The sequence below is a fragment of the Tympanuchus pallidicinctus genome, unplaced genomic scaffold (genome assembly GCF_026119805.1).
Source record: "Tympanuchus pallidicinctus isolate F22 unplaced genomic scaffold, pur_lepc_1.0 scaffold38, whole genome shotgun sequence".
NCBI classification, from domain to species: Eukaryota; Metazoa; Chordata; class Aves; order Galliformes; family Phasianidae; genus Tympanuchus; species Tympanuchus pallidicinctus.
In genome coordinates, this window is record NW_026294756.1 from 349,348 (window position 1) to 370,141 (window position 20,794).

At 64.5% G+C, this 20,794-nt stretch overlaps 3 protein-coding genes across 5 annotated transcripts; 1 reads left to right on the forward strand and 2 right to left on the reverse strand.

Annotated features, from left to right (window-relative positions):
* Window positions 1-1,817: 1,817 nt before the first annotated feature.
* Window positions 1,818-11,921, reverse strand: ANO8 (anoctamin 8). 3 transcript variants are annotated; one of them, XM_052699719.1, is made up of 18 exons: window positions 11,625-11,920; window positions 8,955-9,065; window positions 8,712-8,844; window positions 8,488-8,626; window positions 8,171-8,267; window positions 7,793-7,909; window positions 7,591-7,718; window positions 7,226-7,387; window positions 6,984-7,136; window positions 6,766-6,892; window positions 6,622-6,677; window positions 6,449-6,523; window positions 6,099-6,242; window positions 5,221-5,886; window positions 4,700-4,891; window positions 4,495-4,626; window positions 4,305-4,415; window positions 1,818-4,227 (listed from the first exon to the last, which is right to left on the reverse strand). In XM_052699719.1, the coding sequence occupies exons 1-18, from the start codon at window positions 11,722-11,724 to the stop codon at window positions 3,556-3,558; spliced, it is 3,315 nt and encodes a 1,104-aa protein (XP_052555679.1). In that variant the 5' UTR covers window positions 11,725-11,920; the 3' UTR covers window positions 1,818-3,555. The 3 variants fall into 3 exon arrangements, with proteins under 3 accessions (XP_052555679.1, XP_052555681.1, XP_052555680.1); XM_052699721.1 differs by lacking the exon at window positions 6,099-6,242 and having other exon boundaries at window positions 11,625-11,921; XM_052699720.1 differs by lacking the exons at window positions 6,099-6,242; window positions 11,625-11,920 and adding an exon at window positions 9,304-9,471.
* Window positions 11,922-13,214: 1,293 nt separating this feature from the next.
* On the forward strand, window positions 13,215-16,328 carry GTPBP3 (GTP binding protein 3, mitochondrial). Its single transcript, XM_052699723.1, is given in 10 exon segments — window positions 13,215-13,266; window positions 13,619-13,766; window positions 13,768-13,855; window positions 14,366-14,452; window positions 14,528-14,730; window positions 14,807-14,879; window positions 15,134-15,277; window positions 15,409-15,574; window positions 15,674-15,949; window positions 16,066-16,328. Coding segments are annotated over 10 exon segments (1,449 nt in total). The 5' UTR covers window positions 13,215-13,228; the 3' UTR covers window positions 16,292-16,328.
* Window positions 16,329-17,395: 1,067 nt separating this feature from the next.
* PLVAP (plasmalemma vesicle associated protein) lies at window positions 17,396-20,001 on the reverse strand. Its single transcript, XM_052699724.1, has 6 exons — window positions 19,428-20,001; window positions 19,053-19,143; window positions 18,260-18,849; window positions 17,868-17,970; window positions 17,713-17,791; window positions 17,396-17,643 (listed from the first exon to the last, which is right to left on the reverse strand). Exons 1-6 carry the CDS (start codon window positions 19,803-19,805, stop codon window positions 17,637-17,639), a joined length of 1,248 nt encoding a protein of 415 aa, XP_052555684.1. The 5' UTR covers window positions 19,806-20,001; the 3' UTR covers window positions 17,396-17,636.
* Between the last annotated feature and the right edge of the window lie 793 nt (window positions 20,002-20,794).

A 20,794-nucleotide genomic window follows, 5' to 3' on the forward strand; every position in this document is an offset into this window, starting at 1 on the left:
ACTTCCCATTTCCTGCCTTGTTTGCCTACCACTGGCTTCATTTTTTTAAAGATCTTATTTTTCAGAAAGACCTGCATGTCTCTGATAGGAAACCTAGTTTTCCTGCTTTGCTGACGTCAGCCTGGCAGCAGGGGAGTTGTGTGTGACCAGCGGGGTTGCAGCTGATCTCTATCCGTGCCACATTTTATCTGATTTTTCTGCTGTCTAACAAAGAGGGGGAAATCCTTTCCGTTAAAGGAGAGAGGGTTGAGTTTACCTGGGAGCAGCACAGGGTGTTTTTGGGAGCAAAGCAGAGGATGCCCAGAAGGAGATATTGCATCACGGCCTTGGTTCAGCGCAGGCTGACCTTCGTTCAGCTGCCTGCGCTTTGGGTTTCTCTTCTGCTTCCCAAACAACTGTGCAATTACTGGAAAGACAGATCTTCTGTCGATTGAAAAGGCTGAACCTGGGCTGCAGGGAAGGAATTCTTGTTTTCTTCTTTGTAAGTGAAGCGAGGGAATGAAACGCCAGCTTCCAGCCCGCTAACAATGAGACTCTGTTCTTAAAGGCAGAACTTCCCTCGCGGTCCCCAGGCGCGATAAACCGAGGCTCCCTGTGGGCGTGCTTTGAGGATGAGCTTGCTCTAGGGATAGGTTCAAGAAGCCTTACAGGAGCTGCCGATGCTTTCTAAGGAGCTGAGTGGCTTCAGGCCCTTGTGCTGTTCAGGTTTTACCCACGGGAGCCTTGAGGAGGCTGGTGAGGTGGGAGGGCTGCACTGCCCCTCCAGCAGGCCGGGTGCTGCCAGGCAGCAGTGCTCACTGCCAGGGTTCTGCCCTGCCTTCCCTTCCACCAGCCAGTCCTCCATGTGGAGGCAAGAAGCAGCCCCAGCCCTCCAGGAAAGCAAAGCTGCCTTTTCATTTCCTCATGCCACCAAAGCCAACTTCAAACACATCTCACTGCTACCAGCTCCATAAACACCGCTTGTCCAGGTTAGCTCTTGGTGAATTGCCATGCAGGCACTGCTGGAATCTCCTGCTGCACACACACACAGTGCTTTGAGTTGAGAAGGGCACGGTGCTGACTAATATAAACTGGTCGGATATGGATGTGGGGGAGCGTGGGGAGGGAGCGTGCTCCTTGCTGGTGGCTCTCAGCTACAGGAGATGACTAATCCTCACTGTAAGGAACAGCTTGAGGTCTGCATGGATGGGCAGAGCTGAGTCACTGTGCTGCAGCGGCGCCGGCTTCCAAACGCAGTCATTTCTTATTAATCAGTGCACGGTGTGCAGCTCGCAGCCTCGCAGGGTATTTTTAGTGGAAGCGGCCGTCCTTGGCCAGCCGTGCAGCGGGACGGAGCGTCTCGGCTCACTGCTTCCTACCATCCCCAGCTGCTCTCTGCTCCGTGCTGCTTTTGGCAGGGCAGCGTTCAGCTTGTGAGCCTGTGTTCCTTTCCACCCTCAAACTTTCCTCCTTCGCAAAAAATATCGTCTGGTGGGTCTGGGAGAAGGGAGGTTTTCCTGCCAGCTGCGTGTTGGCAGAAGGGCTGCCGTCGTGGAGCGACTGTAAATCCGCCGTTAGTCGGATGTCACGGCTGTTGTTTGATTTCTTTCTTTCTTTTTCTTTTTTCTTCCTTTTTTTTTTTTTTTTTGCATTTATTTTTAAACTATTCCATGTTTGATACCGTGTACAATAAATCTGCAGAATTTAGAGGACTGCCAAGTTCTTCATTCTTCCTCTGCCCATTCCACTGCTGGCCCCTTCCACCCCGGGCTGGCAGCACCAGGACTCACTCCCCAAGCACAGATCTGGTAGGAAAGTAACTTAGCGCACACCTCAAGTTTGTTGAAATATACTTTTATTGCATTTCTGCAGGTTTTACAAAAATATGACAATAAATTAAAAAGAAATAAATAACCCCCCCTTCATTTCTTTCAGTTGCCAAAGAAGTAGCACACAGCAAGGGGAAAAAACAAAGAAACAGTTCCCTCCTTTGTACAGTAACTGCCCAGAAGTCAGATAGCAGACAGGCGGCTGCTGAAGAAGTGTTTTGTATAGAGAAACGTTGAGAAGTGCCCTGGATGCAGGGCCCTGTCCTCTGCCGAACGGAGCAGGAGTGGGTCGTGCCAGGACTGTTACTGCCACGAGGGAAACGGGGCAAACACAACTCAGTTTAAGAGCAGCGCGTTTTAACTGAGAGCTGAGCGAGAGCTGACCTGGTGAGCCCAAGCTGGGAGGAAGCAGAGCAAACGAAATGGTGAGTGGGGAAATTGGGGGGTGGGGGGGCTCTGCACCCCCTGGCATCCCGGGCACAGCAGCAGTGGGGTCACCGGTACCCCAGCTCTGTGCTCTGGGTGCTGCCCTGCCAAGCGCTGCTGCCCGTCCTGCACCCTGTTTGCCTGTTCCCCTTCTCCCCTGCTCTCCCTCTGTGGGGGCAGCAGGGAGGGGGAAGGTGACGTGGTGCCTGGTTCTGTGTGGTGTGGGGGGGCTGCTCTGCTCTCTGTGCCTCTCGGGGCTTGGCACGGGGAGCACAGCGGTGTGGCACAGCCCTGGCCGTGCTGCGCAGTGAGCAGAGCGCAGAGCCTCGGTGCTGCCCCAGCCTTATTGCTGTATTGATGGCTTGATTCAGAGATGAAAGGAAGAAACACACCATGTTGAGGGGAGATGGGGGGGGGGGAACAACCTGACGTTTCTGCAGCCCAGGCCTTGGGCCAGGCACAGTGATGGGGCGGCTGCCCCATAGCCCTCCTTTCCCCCTGTTTGCTTTGGAGATGGTGGGTGGCTCGGTGGGGGCATTGAGCAGGGCTGAGGTCAAGGAGCTGCCCTTTCCCCACACCCTTAAGCGAAGCAGCACCCAGCAGAGCCACGGGCAGCCCCTTCCCCTCTGGGCTGGGGGCTGCCAAAGCACTAACACTACACCCCGCGAATCCTCCAGCTCGCCAGAAGCAAAGCTGCTCCCATCCCCCCCATCACGTGCCCCCACCCTCCCACCCCATCCTCCTGCCAGGCTCCAGCGTGCATCCGTGCGCGAGTGCCTTATTGCAAAGTAATTCCACAAAATAGGAAAGCAGAGAGGGCGAGGGAGCGTTGCAGGTCCAGGGCGCTCCCAGCTCTCATCTCCGCCGCCTGCAGCCATTGCATGAAAAATGGCAGAGTCGCTCGCATTGGGTTTTGTTTGGGTTTTAGTGCAAGAAATGCTCCCCGTGCCTTGGGGGCGCAGCAGCCGGCGCTTGCTGCTCACCCCCTCCCTCCCGGCCGTTTCTGGGCAGCTCACTGCCCTGTGGTGCAGCAGGACACAGCCGTGGCTGTAGGCACGGGTGAACGGGGCTCCTCACTGCCGTCCGTCCCTCTGGAGTGGAGCTGTGGCCCCGAGCTGCACCCCTTGGAGCTCTGCGGGTCTGGGGACACCAAATCCTCCTTGGATGACCTCCTGGAGACGGCGGGCGCGGATCATTGCCCGTTGGTGGTGCAGGACAGGATGCTCCATCCCAGGGCACCGCCGGGCCTCCATGGGGTTGTGATGGGGTCCCAGCAGAGGGGCTGCGATGGAGGGGCCGGGATGGGGCCGGCGTGCCTGGCTCAGAGTCTGTAACCCCCGCTCTCCTCCTCTGCTCGTGGCTCCGGCTCCTCGCGGGCTCCATCCTCTGGAGCCCCATTGAGGTGGGACTTGCTGGGGCCCGGCCGCTCACCCCCATCTGCAGAGGGGCCAGCACGGGGCTGGGGGGAGGCGGTGGCCCCGTTGCCGCCGGTCCCTTCGGACTTGCCGAAGTTGAAGAGCTTGCCGGGGTTGAATGGCTTGGTGGGCGACTGCACCTTTTCGGTGGCCGCGTCCCTCTTGGTTTCGGGGGATTTCAGGAACTTGAAGCTGAGGAAGCCGGGGAGTTTGTTATCGCTGCTGGTGGGGGACTGGGGGGACCTGGCGGCCGTGCTGCCTGCCCCGGTCCCCCCGGAGAGGAATTTGCCCTGCAGAGGGATGATCTGCTTCAGCTTCATGACGTTATTGGTGGCCAGCAGCGAGCTGGGCCGCTTGGGCTTGTCGGAGCCGTGCGCGGAGGACCCCCCGGAGCCCTTCCCTTTGCTCTGGCTCTTCTCGTGGGCCGGGTCCTGCCCGGCTGCCTCGGCCTTGGCCTCGTCGCGGTTGGCCTCGCGCTCCTTGCGCGCCTGGTACTCGGCGTGCCGCTGCCGCTCCTCCTCCTCCCGCTTGCGCCGCTGCTGCTGCTGGAAGTGGTGCTGGGCCTGGCGCTCGTGCTTCTGCCGGCGGGAGCGCGTCGGGATGGGGATGCCGTGGGGACGGCCCGCGTGTCCCCATCGCCCCCCGTGACACCTACCTTGAAGGCCTCGCGGCGCTGGTACTCCAGCTTGGCCATCTCCTCGGCCACCCATGCGGGGATGTCAGGGATGGCCACTTGGATGACGTACTTCAGCAGCAGGGCGAAGTGCTGCGGGGACACGGGGGGAACGCTGAGCACCCCGATGCCCCCTCCCCGAATGGGAGATTCTGCGTTGGCACCGCCCTACCTCCAGCACCACCACCGAGATGATGGCTCCCTCGGGGCTGAGCCAAGGGAAGAGCCGCTGCAGCTGCCCGCACTGCGCGATCAGGTAGCAGTTGACCACGATGGCCAACACGCCCATGGCCTCCATCACCTTCTGTAAGAGGCACAGCGCCGGTGATAAGCGTGAACTCTGCGATCACGCCGGCCCCCTGCGGCCCCCGACCCACCTGCCACTGCCCGATGCTCTCCACCCGCTGCCCGAAGGGTCGCTGCAGCCCCGTGCACAGTTTGAAGGCATCGCTGCGAATCTCGATGATGTTGTTGACCAGCGCGCACATGGCGGCCAACGGGAAGGCAGAGGAGAAGAGCACCACGTAGCCAAACTGGATGAACATCTCCTGGTAGTCCTGGAAGGTGTCCTGGCAGGAGGAGGAGGAGATTCCAGACAGGGCTGGATGGGAAACCCGGTCTGGTGGGGGGCACCCATCCCATGGCAGGCAGTCAAGTGGATGATGTTGAAGGACCCTTCCAGCCTACCTTTCTGTAGTCCTGTGATCTTACTGGTCCCTTCCAACCCACCCAATCCATGGTTCTGTGGTCCTTAAAGACCCTTCCAGCCCAACAATTCCACGGTTCTATGATCTTTAAGGACCCTTCCAACCCAACCCTTCTGTGGTCCTGTGAGGGGCAGCACATGGCAGTGGCACCAGGACGCTCCGTGCTGCTCCGCACCGTGCTGACCACTCACCTCGTACTTCTTCATGCAGCTCTCCACCTCTGCCTGCGTCAGCTGTGTCGAGTAGTCCTCCTCGGGCGGATCGATCCATGACGCCCGGTTCTGCCTGCGCCCATCTTCCTCACCCTCGTCTTCCTCCCTCCTCCTCCTTGTGACCCGTGGCCCTGTGGCCGGCACTGCTGCTTTGGCCGGGCTGCCCGAGGGGCCTTCAGCATCCTCCTCATCATCAGCCAGCTCGAAGACGGAGGCGGGGTCCATGCCCTTCTCCACCATGGTGGGGCTGCCCTCCTCCAGGAAGCTCTCCTCCTCGGTGCCGCAGGGCTCGGTGCCGCGCCGCTCCGCCTTCTCGATGAAGCTCACCTTCTTCAGCTTCAGCCCACAGTCCAGCGCGCTCTCATCCTCCGAATCTGACTCCCGACGCTCTTCCTCCTCCTCCTCCTCCTCGGGCACCCCACAACCCCCATTCAGACACTTCTTCTCCCCCCGCGGCCCCTCGTGTGCTGCTCCGGCAGCCGGGGCTGCGCGGGGTTGGGTGAGCAGGCGAAGGATGGTGTGGGACAGCTCACGGAGGTTGCGCAGGCTGAGCTCCCCCCGGCGCAGGCGGCGGTACAGGTGGGGCTGCGACACCTCCTTGACGTTCTGCAGGAACTGCCGCGTGATGAGCAGCGTGGCCAGCATCTGCGGGGACACCGCTGTCACCGGGGGGTGCCGCCACCCCCACATCCCCCTCCCGACCCCATCCCCGCGGCATCCCGGCAGGGCAGGGCACCCGTCCCTGCCGTCCCCTCGGTGTCACCTCGACGTCACCGAGGTGGGGATGGGAGCCCCAGGGCTGGGGTCGAGGGGGGGTTCACGGCAGCATGCACGACCCCCGCCCTCCCCGCTCCTACTTTGGATACTCCCAGTCTCCAGCAAAAGCCCAGGAGGCCCTTAAGGAAGATGAGGGAGAGGTGGAGGTGGAGGAGGATGAAGGGGAGGAGCGCCTCTTTGAGCTGGCGCACGAGGCTTTGGGACAGAGAGAAGATGAGCAGGAGCTGCGGAAGGGACAGACGGACGGACGGACGGACAGACACAGACAGAGAGACGCCGTCAGCGGCCGCTCGGCCCCAGTGTGGCATGCGGGGACCTGGGGGGGTGGCGGGGGGGGGACGGACACGGGCGCTGCTGGCTGAGGGACGTCCGTCTGTGTGCACCCGGGTGGGACGGGGGGGGTCCTCGCTGCCCCCACGCGGCCCCTCACCTCCTTCAGCCGTTCCATGTCTTTGAGGTAGAAACCAATGTAGAAAAGACTTAGGTATGAATTTACAAACTGAAACTGTGGGATACAAGTGGGGGGAGGTGGGGGTTAATGTGGGGATGGGGGACGCCAAGACCCCTCCCCACCCCCTGTCTGTCGTCCCCCCCCCCCCTTACCAGGACGATTTTGATGATGAGGTGTTTCTCGTAGGCACTCTGCAGGCGGTAGTTTTCTGCAAAGCCAAAGGGTTTGCGGTCAGGGGGTCCCCTGCTGCTGCCCCCCCATCCCACCCCCCCCTCCCCCCCCCCAGCCCCACGCACCCATATCATTCAGCCAGTAGGCAATCTTCTTGTAAACCTCGTCGCAGGTCGTGACAATGACGGCCAGCACGATTTTGGGCAGGAAGCGGAGGATGCGGGGCAGCTCCTTGACGCTCAGCACGAGCTCCTGTGGGAATAAGGTCACCGGGGGGGGGGGGGGTGGTGGCTGTGGGGCTGTGACCCCCCCCCCAAGTGTGACAACACGGCCCGGGCCCCACCTGAAGCTGGAAGCAGCCCAGCATGATGAGGAAGACGAAGGAGAGGCAGGCGAGGCAGACGGGCAGGCTGACCAGGCACTGGAACAGCAGCCGCTTCCAGGGCGGGTAGTAGAACTCCTCGGCGCTGGTCACAGGGCTGATCCTCTTCACCCCCTAACAGGAGGCACAGCGCTGTGACGCCACTCGTCGTGGGGACCCCCACCCCAGGGCCGAGGAACCCCCCTCTGCCCCCCTCCACTCACTCTGAATTGGGGCCTGGGCTCCTCGATGGACTCTGCTGGGGTGTCCAGCGTCCCCCACTTGTAGGCAAACTCTGCCCCGCGGCGCTTCCACTCCTCCAGGAAGAGCGTGGCCCAGACGACATTGAAGATGGCAAACACCACACAGCAGATGTCCTGGCTGGTCTAAGGGGGGACAGCACCGGGGTCACTCCCCTCCCACCGCCCCACAGCCAAGGTCCTGGGGGACCAGGGGTCCTGGGGGCTACGATTGCAGTGCTGAGCGTTGGGATGCCGTGCAGCAGATGATGGGACTGGGAGCAGCTCTGCTGATGGGCCCCCCAGCCCCCAAAACGTCGGGGTTGGCTCCATCTCCTGCCCCTCCACACCTGGTCGCTCTCGGTGAAAGTGTAGAGGATGGAGCCGAACACAGCAGGGTACACCATGGCCGAGGTGTAGAAGCCGAGCCAGGCGAAGTACATGGCGATCTTCACCCCAAAGTAGTCACAGATCTCATCTGTACGGACCAAGGGGACGTGAGTGGGGCCAGGACCCCCGGAGCCCCCATTTCCCCTCCTCCCAGGGCCTCACCGAGTGGCTGCGCCTCGCAGATCGCCTGCACCCACGACTTCATCAGCCGTTTGAGGATCCTCTGCTCGTGCAGTGGGAAGACCTGCTGGATGACGCCGCGGGCCGCCAGCTCCGGGACTGCAGCACGGGTGGGAGGTGAGGCTGGGACACTGCTGTCCCCCCCCCAGCATGGAGCAGGTTGGGACAAAGGGACAGCAGGGAGGGGGGGCTCGGTGCCACGCGTGAACCCTGTGTCTAACCCTGCCTGCTGTGCCCATGTTCATCCCCGTGTGCTGCAGGAATGGGGACACCAGCAGGGACAGCAGGATGTGCTGCCATGGCACAGCAGGGCTGCAGGGAGGTGGGTGGGCAGGGGGAGCCGTGCGGTGCCATACTCACTGATGGGCTGTCCCTCCAGGAAGTGGATGTTGTGCAGTGCTTCGCCCTGCTTGGCCCGCAGGTTCTCCAGCCAATACCTGATGATGTTTTGCCGTTCCTGCGGCACCGTAGAGGGGTGAGCTTTGGGGACGCGGTCCCTCTGCCTGAACCCCAAATGTGACACCTGTGTCCCCCCTCTGCCTTGGCCTGTCCACCCCCAGACGTGTTTTGTCCCCAGCATGGGAAGATCTCAGTCCCCTTCTCCATCTGGAGAGGGGGGATGACCCATCTCCTCCCCCCCCGTGTCCCCACATCCCTACCCAGGACCGTCATCCCACCTGAGAGGTGAAGAAGTAAAGCTCATTCTCAATGTTCTCATAGATGTAATCCTCCTCGCAGGAGAAGCTCCTCATGCCGCCCCCAAACTCGGCCTTCACCGGTTTCCTCAGCCCGATCTCGTCGGCCCCACGCAGCAAACTGCAGAGAGGGGATGGGGCTGGGAATGGGGCCGAGCTGGGGGCGCGGGGGGGGGGGATGGGGATGGGGATGGGAGCACACGCACCTCTCGTAGGTGGCTGTGACGAAGAAGGCGTAGGCGCGGGTGTGCTTGTGGTGCCGCACCTGCACGATGAGCTCGGGGATGCCGAGGCGGATGTGGTTCAGCAGCCAGAGCAGCGTGTGGTCGTCCGTGGTGTCTGCAGGGGGGTGGGCACCGATGTGTCCCCACATCCACCCGCCTCTCCGAGGAGCTCTGTGTCCCCGGTCCCCCTGCCCTCCCCGCCCCCCCCCCCCCCCCCCTTCGCACCTGGGAAGGTCATGAGCACATCGCAGTTCTCGGTGGGCACCGTCTTCATCCAGGCTTTGTGGGACATGATGTAGCGCCCGGCTTGGAGCAGCCGCTTCCCAAAAAGCTTGTCTGCGGAGAATGGGGCGGCTCCGTCACCTCCGTCACCTCCGTCACCCACCCCACAACCCCACAACTGGGTCGGCCACCAGCACAGCCGCAATGGGAACGGAGACCGCGGTGGCTACAGCTCAGGTTTCTCCTCTGAGTGCCTGAAAAAGCCCTGCCAGCTGCAGGAGGCGACGCAGGGCCCGGCATGGCATGGCACGGCCCCCCCACAGCCCCCGCTGCCCCCCCCCTCCCCGCTCACCTCTGCCTGCAGCCCCACAGCGGCGCCGGGATCCAATGCGACCGCAGCGCTGGGAAACGGCAGCAAAAATGGGGGGAGCGAAAAAGCAGCCGGTCTCCATGGAAACGTGGGGAGGCCCCGTGCGGCGGCGATGCGTAAGGATGGGGACGGTCCCCAGGGTCCCTTTGTCCCCCCCTCAGCCGGGACACAGCACCTGTCCTGCTCTGGGCTGGCCGTGATGGAGGGGGATTGGCGTCCCCCTGCTCAGCGTCCCCATTGGGGTGCGTGGGGACCCCACACATCCCAGCCTGGCTGTGGGGCAGGACGAGGTCCCATGGAGCCAGCGGGTGCCACTGCCCGCTGTCAGCTCCCAGCCACCTCTGTGCCTCAGTTTCCCCTCCTGGGACGTCACTGCTGCCGGCTTGCCCCAGGGCAGGGAAAGACTCGGGGCACAGGAAATCCTGCGCACAGCAGGCAGTGCTGGGCCCCCAAAAACAGGAAATGCCAGACATGCACCTGGACGTGCACTGGGACGTGCACCAAGACCTGCACCAGGACACCGGGACAAACACTGGGACGTACACCGAGGCCCCCATCAGGACCTGCACTGGGACCTGTGCTGCTACCTGCACCAGGACACGCGCTGGGAATCACACCAGGCCCCGTCCCAACCCGCTGGATGCACCCAGCTCCGTGATCTCCACCCCAGAGCCCAGCAGGGCCCCCCCAGCAGCCCGGCTGAGACCCAACAAACTCATCTCCCATGCTGCCAACATGCTGAAAGGCAGCACTGTGGGTGCAGGACCAGGACGGCGCCGGGCTGACAGCCAGAAGGGGTGGAGAGGCAGATCCTATATGGGGGCACTGCTTGCCCACCCCACACACAGGGACTGCCCTGGAGGCGGCGCGGGGCCTCGCACAAGTGTGCCATTGTCAGTGCCAACGCAGCTGCAGAGCCAGGATGGCACCAGGGAAGCAGCTTCAGCTGGGGATGGGATGATTCTCTGGGCCCCCCCAACTCTGCTTCATCCACACTGGGACCCCTGGGCTCGGTGGGACCCCTGCTGTGCTTGGGCACGGATGGGGATGAGCAGAGCGAGAGATGCTGCTGAATTATTGATGCCCACCAAGGGACGTGTAACCTTACCCGGGGCAGTGGGGGGTGGAAAGGGGGCACGGGGGGGGGCACAGAGCTGCACGCACGTCCCAAACACACCCGTGTGCCGTGCCGTGTGTGTGACCCTGCAGTGCCGCACGTGTGATTCCATGGCACAGCCTCAGTGGCACCGCAGTGCCCCACAGAGCCATGGCTTTCGGGTGTGGGATGGGCACCTGCCCGAGGTCACCGGGACAGACATGGGGGGGGCTGCAGAGGGGTCCCAGCGTGGGTTTTGTCCCTTTGATGGTGACTGTGCGGGAGGGAGGAAGGGGGCTCTGCTGCCCCCTCTTCTGGCCTTGGCGCCGTTCCCGCTCCTTGTCCCGACGATTTCCCCCAGGTCCTCCCGTTGTCACCCCACAATGTGGGGACGGCGCTGCCGCTCCCTCCCCCCCCCCCCCCCCCCCCCCCCCCGCCATCCCCGCAGCCACCGCTCACCTTGGGGTAAGGTCACCGCAGCCGCAGGGCTCCGGGCACCCAACCACTGCCACCCGCCGCCCCGCGGAGCGCATCGGGAGCACCGGGCGGTACCGCGGGGGGAGGCGGGGGGGGGCGGGGGGCACAAAGTGGGTCACGCTGCTGCCACGAAACCCCGGTCCCAACACGGCCACATCCCCGGCGCTGTCACCGGCTCGGTGTCCCCCACCGCTGGGACCCGGTGACAAAGCCCTCGTTCCGCAGCCCCCACCCCCACCCGGCCCTGGGGAGGTCGGAGGGGGGGAACAGGGACCTGATTGGAGAGGGGGGGGGCAAATGGCCCTTCCCTGGGGCGGGGGGGGCACATGGTAAGGAGGGGGGCACAGCTGTCTGAAGGCCGGGGGGGTCGCTGCTGTCTTCCCGCACACACGGCGCTTTTGCACGCAGCCTGTTCGGGGGGGGGGGGGGGAGGAGAGGCACGGGGGGGTCACAAAGAGTCTGGAGGACCCCCGAGCGTGTAGATGTAGGGAGCAGGGGGCACAGCGCTGAGCCGGGCCCAACACGGACCCCCCCCCCGGCATGAAGGGATGGGGCATCACGACCCCGATCACACGGACCGCAGCGCTGCCCTGAGCGGCCGCGCCGCATTGAGCCGCAAGGAGCGGCTCCGCTCGCCCCCCCCCAAACCCACATCCCGGTTCCGTATCTTCCAGCCCCCCCCGCCCCATAACCCTCCCCCCCCACCATTCCCATCCTCGCTGCCACCTACCCAGGACCCCCCCCGGGGCTGCCGGCTCCGTCCGTTCGTCTCCAGGCGGGGCCCTCCGGGGCCGCTCTCCGTCGTGCGGTGCCGCGGGCGGTTCGGGCATGGTGCGGGGCTCCGGGCGCGGCGGGGGCTCGGCGGGGGCCGCCGCATGGGGACCGCTGCGGGCTCGGAGCCGCCCGAACCGCCCGAGCCGCCGCCGCGCCCGGACGGGAGGAGGAGGAGGAGGGACAAAGGCGGCGGAGCGCCGCGCTCCGGCCCCGCAGCATTGGTTGGATGTCAGCGCCAGAATGGGGACCCCGGCGGCTGCAACCCTCACCTCCAACGCCTGCACCCCCCCATCCCTCCCCACCCGCCAGCCCCTATCCTACAGCGCTGCCCCCAGCATCCCCCATCCCCTCCTGGACCCCCCCTCTTCCCCCATTTCCCCCGGCTGTGTCTGCACCCCAAATCCTTTCCCCCGTTCCCCCTCACTCAGCCCCCCTCCCCCCCCCCCATCCCATGTACCCCCCCAGCCGCAGGCACAGCGCCCAGCTCGGGATCAGGCGGTTATTTTGGGGTGTGTATATTGGGGGGGGGCACGCAGGTAACCCGACCGGGGCCATGCGCTGCCCTGCTGACATTTGGGAGCCCTCCCCACCCCCACCCCACGGCCCACACCCAATGGGGTCAGGGACCACCCAGACCCCCCCGCAGTGCCATAAGGTCAGGAGGCACGGCGCAGCCCACTGCCCTCCCCCGTGGCAGCATGACGTCAGGGCGTGGAGACCCCACATAGGGTCGTGTCCCTTCTTCCCTCCCCACGGCTCTGTGGCTATTTTGGGGCCGGCATTGCCTGCCAGCTCTGACAGCTGTGATGAGCGGTGCCACACGGCCATGGCCCCCCCCTACCCCCCCAAGCAGCTGTTTGGGGTCAAACGTCAGCACATGGCCTTGGCCGGGCCTTGGCACTGCTCTATCCCACTCCGGGACACCCCTGAACCCCCCCACAGCCGGAGCCACCCTCTGCAGGGTTCGTGTCCCCATTAAGGACCAGCAGGGCAGTGCTGGGGAGTGACTGGGGGGAGGGGGGGAAGGAGGTGCAGTGCGTCCAATGGGGCTGAGCACCGGGGGGGGCACTGATGGGGCTCAGAATCCCCGGGAAACCTCCTGCACCCTTCCTGCATCATCCCTGCATCCCTCCCTCCTGCATCCCTCCCCATATCTCTGCCTGCACCCCTGCCTGCATCCTCCTGCATCCCACTGCTTCCCTCCTGCATCTCTGCCTGCATCCCTCCCGCATCCCCGCGTCCTGCATCCTCCTTTATCTCTCCTCCATCCCTGCCACCATCCCCGCCTGTTTCCCTCTTTCATCCTCCTGTATCCTCCCCCCCCCCCACGCCTTTGTCTCCTCTCCATGTCCCCGCTTCCCCCCTCCTCCCCCCCCAAAGCTGGCAGCGTGAGGGCGGAAGCGGCGCCCGAACAGCCTCAGGCGGCGTGACGTCATCCCTCCGCCTCTAACCAATGAGAAATAGGGCTGAGGCATAAAACCCGCCTCTCTCCCTCAGTCAACCAATCGGCGCGCGGCGGTGGGCGGGGCGAGGAGGGGGAGGGCGGGGCGTTGCGCGGGCATGGCGCTGCGGAGGGCGCTGAGAGCGGCGGGCCGGAGGTGGGGGCAGCTTGGGGTGGGGGGGCGCCTTAAGGGAGGGGGGACGGCGGCTCTTGGGAGGAGATCTTCTGGGGGGGGGTTGGCCCGATGGGTGCAGAGGGCGTGGGGAGGGGGTGCAGCCCTGGGAATGGGTGTTGTATGGGGAGGGGGTGCACAGTGCACCGGGGGGGGGGGGGGCACGCTCCTGGGTATGGGATGGGGGAGCGGGGAGAGCCTGGGGAGGGGGTGTGCGCTGGGCCCGGGGTGCGCGGGGGAGCGTTGATGGTTGAATGGGGTTGGGGGTCGTTGCGTCTCCGTGCTCCTTTTTGGGGTTTGTCCCCACGTGGAGCCCCCCCACCCCGCCCCCCGCAAGGTGTGCGCAGCGCCTGTGCTCGGTGGCACCGGGGGACACCATCTTCGCCGTCTCCTCCGGACATGGACGCTGCGGGGTGGCCGTCATCCGTACCAGCGGGCCGGGCAGCGGGGGGGCCATACGCAGCCTCACCGGGAGCTCCGAGCTGCCCCCCCCCCCGCGTTATGGCCCTGCGGCGCATCCGGGACCCCCACACCGCAGAGCTGCTGGACCGCGGCCTCGTGGTCTGGTTCCCAGGTGGGGGCTGAGGGAGAGAAAGGATTTGTATGAGGGGGGGGGGGCGGGGGGCTGGGCCCCTCTGAGGGTCTCAGTGGGGGGGTGCCATGGAGGGCTCTGTGTTATCGGGGTCTGGGCATGCAGTGGGGTCTTCTTGGGCCCTGGAAGGGGCTGTTGGGTACCCGGAGGGGGGGGTGTCTGGGTGCCCATCGGGTGGATCGGGGGTTTGGTGTGGGTTTTGGGTGCCCACGGGGGTGGATCTCGGTGCCCGGTGAGGTTTGGTGGGGGGTCAGGGGGATCAGTGCAAGTTCTGGGTGCCAGGTGGGGGTCTGGCCGTCATCCCAGCCTGCTGCAGCCCCTCTTGGCTCCCCTGGCTCCGCGATGCTTGCTGAGCACAGACAGCTCCAGCGATGCTCCAGCATCAAACGCTGCCCCGTTGCATCGACCCTGTGCAGCCGTGGGCTCGGGGTCTCTCTCTCTCTCTCCCCCCCATGCCCCTGTGGGATTGAAGGCTCTCCCCGTGCTCTGCAGGACCCCAAAGCTTCACCGGGGAGGACTGCATGGAGCTGCACGTGCACGGCGGGCTGGCGGTGGTGAGCGGAGTGCTGCGGGCGCTGGGTGAGCCTTCCCACCCCCATCCCCATGGGTGTCCCGTCCCCCCCTCACCCTCTCGGTGCTGATGGCTGCTCTCAGGGCGTCTGTCCGGGCTGCGTCCCGCCGAGCCGGGCGAGTTCACACGCCGTGCGTTCCACCGGGGGAAGCTGGACCTGACGGCAGCTGAAGGGCTGCGGGACCTCATCCATGCTGAGACCGAGGCGCAGCGGCAGCAGGCACTGAGGCAGATGGAGGGCGAGCTGGGGAGGCTGTACCAGCAGTGGGGAGAGACCCTCACCCAGGTGGGGGCTTTGGGGGGTTTTGGGGGCGCTCGGGGACGCGTGAGCTGTCTGTGCTGACCCCTGTGCTGCACCCCAGGCCCTCGCTCATATCGAAGCGTACATTGACTTCAGTGAAGATGACAACGTGGAGGAAGAGGTGTTGTCCCAAGGTGCCCAGTGGGGGTCTGATGAAGGGTCAGGGGGATCAGTGCAAGTTCTGGGTGCCAGGTGGGGATCTGGCCATCGTCCCAGCCTGCTGCAGCCCCTCTTGGCTCTCCTGGCACCATGATGCCCACTGAGCACCGACAGCTCCAACGCTGCTCCAGTGCCCAACGCTGCCCTGTGGTGCTTACCCCACGTAGCTGTGGGGGGGGGGATGCCCTGATCCTGCTGTTTCCTCACCCCCACCGCTGTGTTCTGGCAGTGGATGCAGCCGTGCGGACCTTGGAGCAGGAGATTGCTGCACACCTGCAAGATGGGCGCCGGGGGGAGCTGCTGCGCTCGGGGGTCCGCGCCGTCATCGCCGGACCCCCCAACGTGGGCAAGAGCAGTCTGCTCAACCTGCTGTGTGAGTGGGGTGCGGGGGGCTCCGAGAGGCCACCCCCCCATCCGAGGCAGAGCCACTTCCCCATCCCCACGCTGTAAGGGTGGGGGTCTCTGGCGTCATCCCCCTGAGCCCCGTGTCCCCCCTGTCCCCAGGCCAGCGCCCGGCTGCCATCGTGTCCCCAGTGGCGGGGACCACGCGGGACGTGGTGGAGGTGTCCCTGAATGTCAGCGGTTACCCCGTGGTGCTGAGTGACACGGCGGGGCTGCGTGATGCCACCGACCCCATCGAGCAGGAGGGCATCAGCCGTGCTCGGGAGCGGTGAGCTGGGGGGGGGGGGGGGGGGGGAGGGCTGAGCAGGTGGTGATACAGCAGGCTGTGTCCCCATGGGATGCGTCCCCACGGGCCGTGTCCCTGCAGACTGCAGCATGCAGACCTGGTGCTGGCTGTGTTGGATGCCACCACGGCGCCTGCTGAGCCAGCTGAGCTGGGGGCCGCCCTGGGCTCCTTGGTGCCCCCCACCACTCCCTGCATCCTGGTTCTCAACAAGGCCGACCTGCTGGGGGGGCGCACGGAGGCTCTATGCGATGCCTGCACCCACAGACCCCCGCTGCCCCCCACCACCCTGCTGTCCTGCAAGACGGGCGAAGGCACCGACAGCCTCTTACAGCTGCTGGGGCAGCAGCTGGCACAGCTGTGAGTGCCACGGATCGGGGTTGGGGGGCACAGGTTGGCACCCATGCACAGATGGGTTTTGGTGGGGAGGGGGTGGATGCTGCAGGGTGTTGTGTCCTCCCCTTCTACCCTTCCAGGTGTGGAGACCCCCTGGCTGGCTCTCCCAGCCTGACGCAGAGCCGGCACAGCACCCAGCTGGGGGGCTGCATGGCCGCCCTGGCGCTGTACAGGCAGCAGCAGGACGTGGTGATGGCAGCCGAGCAGCTGCGCCTGGCACGGCGACACCTGGGACGCATCACCGGGCACGTGGGTGCTGAGGACATCCTCGATGTCATCTTCAGGGACTTCTGCATTGGCAAGTGATGGGGGTCCGTGGGGGTATTAAACCGTGGTGCCTTGGGCTGGTCTGCGTCCTTGCCCTGTGCCGGGTGCGCTGCTCTCCGTGCCTGGGGGGAGCGCATCCTGAGCCCCCAGCTGTGGGAAAACCCTCTGGGAAGGGCCGCGCTTCCTGGCCAGGAGGATACACACAGAGCTGGAGTGTTGGGGATGGAAAATCCTGCACTTTGTCCTTGGGTATCCCCTCCCCATCGCACGGCATGGCGCCCATCGTGGTGCCCCAAGAGTGGTGGTGTGGGGATCTCAGCCCCAGGGGAGTGGGTGCCCTCTAAGGATGGGGGTCCCTGTGGCCCCCGTTGTTCTCCCACCCCCCAGATGGGGCTCCCAACAGTGCCACCGTGCATCAGGGCAGCCCCACCACGTGGCTTTGTGTGTCTCATGAGTGATGGGGGGGATCCAAAGGGACCCAGGGATGCTGGTGGGGGAGAGGGACACCGCAATGGCCCGAGGAGCACTCAGTGTCACCGTGTGCTGATGGTGGCATGCAGGTGTTGTGGGACTGGGGCTGCAGCGTGCCGGGTGTCAGGAAAAGCTGTTTAAACAGGAAAGGGAGGAACACGCGGCCATAAATCACTGCATGGCCATAAATCACTGCACGGCCATAAATCACTGCATGGCCATAAATCACTGTGCCTCGGCCCCTGCGTGCCAAAGGTGGGGGTGGTGAGGGCAGCAGGGGCTGCAGGGCTTTTGGGGGGGGGGGGGGGGGGTGGGAGGCTCTGCTTTGGCTGGGAGCTTTGCACTCACTTCCCAACTGCACAGGGGTGGAAAGCTCCGGGTTTGGCAGCAGGATGGGGGGGAAATGGCAGCTGCCCCAGGGGGAACCTTGACCTGATTCCCACCCCCCCACACCCTCCCCCCATTGGTACTGGGGAGTCCCTTACATCCTTGGCTGCTGCTCGGCTACTTCTGGGAACAGCCCCCCCCTCTTCCTGGTCTGTTTCCTCAGCCTCGCTGCTTCTGCAGCAGGACGGGATGTTCCTGTCCCCCCCACTCCTCCCCATGGCCTTTTTCCCCCGTCCCAGCCCCCCTCCCCCCCATAGTCCAGCAGTAAGGCACACATGCGATGAGTTGTGTCAGTGCTCAGCACGGGCTGTATTCACAGCAGCTCCATGTACAAACGTGGGTACCGAGCCGGGGGGGGGGAGGAGGAGGGATGGGTAGGCATGGGTTGGGGGTTTGGGGAAGGGGGTGGTCGGGTGGGACTCGTTCCTCGCTCACTCCTGGTTGGGGTTTTCCATCCGTGCTGTGGGAAGCGCCGCTCCGGGCTCGTCCTGCTGTCCTCCAGCCCCTCACCACGGCTCTCCTCGTGCTACCCGCTGCGGGGAGGGCACAGTCAGCTCTGTCTGCTCCCCATCCCTGGGGGTCTCCAGTGCCCACTCCCTCACCTGGGGTTCCTCATCATGGCCGTGTACTGCTCTATCACGTTCTGCACCACCTTCTGGATCTCCTCCGTATTGATTTTATCTGGCAGGATGAAAGCGGCGGGGTTCAAGCAGGGGGGCACTCAGTTGGGGCAGCGCCTGCTGGGGGTTGGACTCACCCTGATTCTGCAGCGCATCCACATAGGTGCTGGGGAAGGGGCCCGGCCGCACGCTGCCCACAGCACTGCCTGGCACCCGTGGGGCGGTGTAGTAGGTGCCCACCTACAGAGGGGAGAGAGGTGCTGCTTCCCCTGGCCCTTGCCTGCGGTGCGGGCTCAGCACCCAGCACTGCTGGCACCAACAGGGCACGGGGACAGGGGGTGGCACAGGGAAGGGGGTGGCACAGCGTGGAGCGTGCGCCCTGTGTGCTAAAGGCTGTGAGCAAGAGCACATCTCCAGAGATACGGGCTTAAAAAAGGTGCATGCAAGGCAGTGCCCGTGCCAAAGCACGCCTGCCAAAGCGCCTCTGCAAAACCCTGCCTTAAACTCCCCGTGCCCGGCTGCTCCCCACCTTGGAGCTCACGCAGATGTTGAGCTGCTCGCTGAAGTAGTTGGCTTGCGCGGCGGCTTTGCTCTTCTCTCCCAGCTCCTTGCTGAGCCGCTCCTTCTCTGCCAGCAGCTTCCTCTGCTCCTCCTGGCTGCCCTGCAGCTGCTGCCTCGCCTCCTGCAGCCTCCTGCCCAGCTCCTGCCTCTCGTGGGAGCAGTTGAGGTGGCACTGCTGCAGCGTCAAGTCGCAGACGCTCTTCCCCACGTAGTCGCTCTCGTGCTTCTGCTGCCTGGAGAAGAGCTCCTCGATGCGATGCATCAGCAGCCGCAGCTGATCCTCCACCTGGCTGCAGCCGAAGTTCTTGTTGCTCATGCTCATGGTGCGCAGGTTGTACAGCACGTTGGAGCGCAGCGTGTCGCATTCGCCCCTCAGGTGCTCCAGCTGCGCCTTGGTGGTGCCGCAGAGCGCGCCCGTGGCTTTCAGCTCCTGCTGGCAGCGTTCCTGCTCCTGCCTGGCCTTACCCAGAGCTGTTTCGGCCGTGGTGCAGCTCTGCCCCAGCTCCTTCCTCTGCTGCGTCGCCGTCTCCAGCTGCCGCTGCAGCTGCACCTTGTCGGCTGCGTGGGGTGGAGGGTTGGGGTTGTGCCGTGGGACCCCCACCCATCGCCCTGATGGTCCCCTCGTGGCACTGCCCAGCCCGGGGGTAGGCTGTGTCTGAGCTCCCTGAGGGTTACTGGGGACCCCCGTGCACGGACTTTGAGGCAGTGGGGGATTTGTGGGTCCTCAGGAAGGGGATGCCAAGGTTGGGGTTCCCCCTTACCGGTGCAGCTGGTGTTGATGATGTTGATGGCCATGTAGCACTTCTCCAAGTAAGTTTTTTGGATGAAGATGGTCCTGCTCATCTCCTCCAGCTGAGGGAAAAGCAGGGGGGTGTTGAGGGGATGGGGTCGGCTTGGCCCCCACCACCATCACCTCACGGCAGCGCCAGGAGCTCCTCCAGCACAGCCAAAGAGGTGGGGACCCCTGGGGATGGCTGTGTCCGGGGATTGGGGGTCCCCACACCCCTCACCCATCTCTGGGGTCTCAGGCAGAGGGTCCTCACCCATCCCTTCAAGTTTCTGAGCAGGGGGTCCACACCCCACACCCCTCACCCACCCCTATGGGCTCCAGGCCAGCGCTTCCCCCCAGCTCTCACCCTGGGGGTGCTGTTGGGGGCCTGGCTGCTGTTGCACTTCTCCAGCTGCCCCTGCACCTTCTGCAGCTGCCCCTGCAGCCCTTGGTTGGCCTTCAGCGTGGCGTTCAGGGTGCGTGTCAGGTTGGCGTTCCGGCCGCTCAGGGTGATGATTTTATGGTAGTGCTCCTGCAGCTGCCCATCCAGCAGCTGGACGTGCTTATCGGTGCCGGCGTGCGCGTTGCCGTACACCATGAAGAGCACCAACCCCAGGATGATGAGGAACTGGATGAGGGAGGTGAAGAGGAAGACGTAGCGCATGTAGAAGGCGCAGTCCCTTTTGGGCATCACCTGTTTGCTCTCCAGCCCGAACTTGGCCATGCCGTAGCCGCTCTTCTCCATGCTGCCCGCGCTCTGCTCGCCGCACCCCAGGGCTGTCCCTTTCTACGGGGTCGGGGTGGAGCCGGCTCCCCAGCCGTGTTTATATTGCTCTATTTAATATTTCCTTTTGCTGGGCTCCTTCCTGCCTCTCCGGATGCCTCCGGGTTATCACGGTGCAGCTTCTGTTTGCTGCAGGGCCATTGTTCCCCGTTGCTATAGGACGGGGGCACAGCTCAGCCGTTCCCCCCCCTCCCCAACCCTCCCCGCTGCTGATGGGGATCACATCTCCCCTGGGACCCCACTGCCAGCACTGCCCGGCACGCAAGGGAATGGCTGTCGTGCAGCCCTGGGGGGCAGTGGGCAACGGGGGTGCATTGGGAGGGTGATGAAGACAGACCCCTCCTCCCACACCACCCAGGGCTCACGTCATCATTGCGACCTGGAGATCTTGGGGGGGTGGGGGGGGCACCCATGGGTGCTGCAGTGTTCCCATGCCTTATGCCCTGCTGGGGAAATCACCGGAGGGGGGGGGGGGGGAGCACAACAGGCCCCTCTGAGCAGGGGGGGCCGAGCTGGGCTGAGTGCCCTGAGATCCCCACTGAGGGGACTCAACCCCCACCCCCATCAGGTTCCGCTGCTGCGCCTGCAGCGCTGCCTCGTGCTCATCGCCATCCCAAATCTCACCAAGTCACTCCCTTATTTCTGATGAATCTTTGATAAATCGCAGCTGGACATCGCTGTACACATTTCCTTTTCTCTCTTCTGAGTGACACCGCAGAGCTGTGAGCCCTGAGGGCACACAGCGCCCGCACAGGGGACATTCAGGACCCATTCCCCACATTTCTGCTGCCCTTCCCCAGCAGCACTGCAGCATTCCCAGCCCGGGGGGGGGAGGTCAGGGGCTGCGAGGTGCCAGCGCTGACCCCGCTGCTTCCTGCCCTCACGCTCCCTGGAGCCCGCCGGTGTCTGCGGCGCTGGGGACGGTGTCGGTCCCCCATCCATTCTCAGCT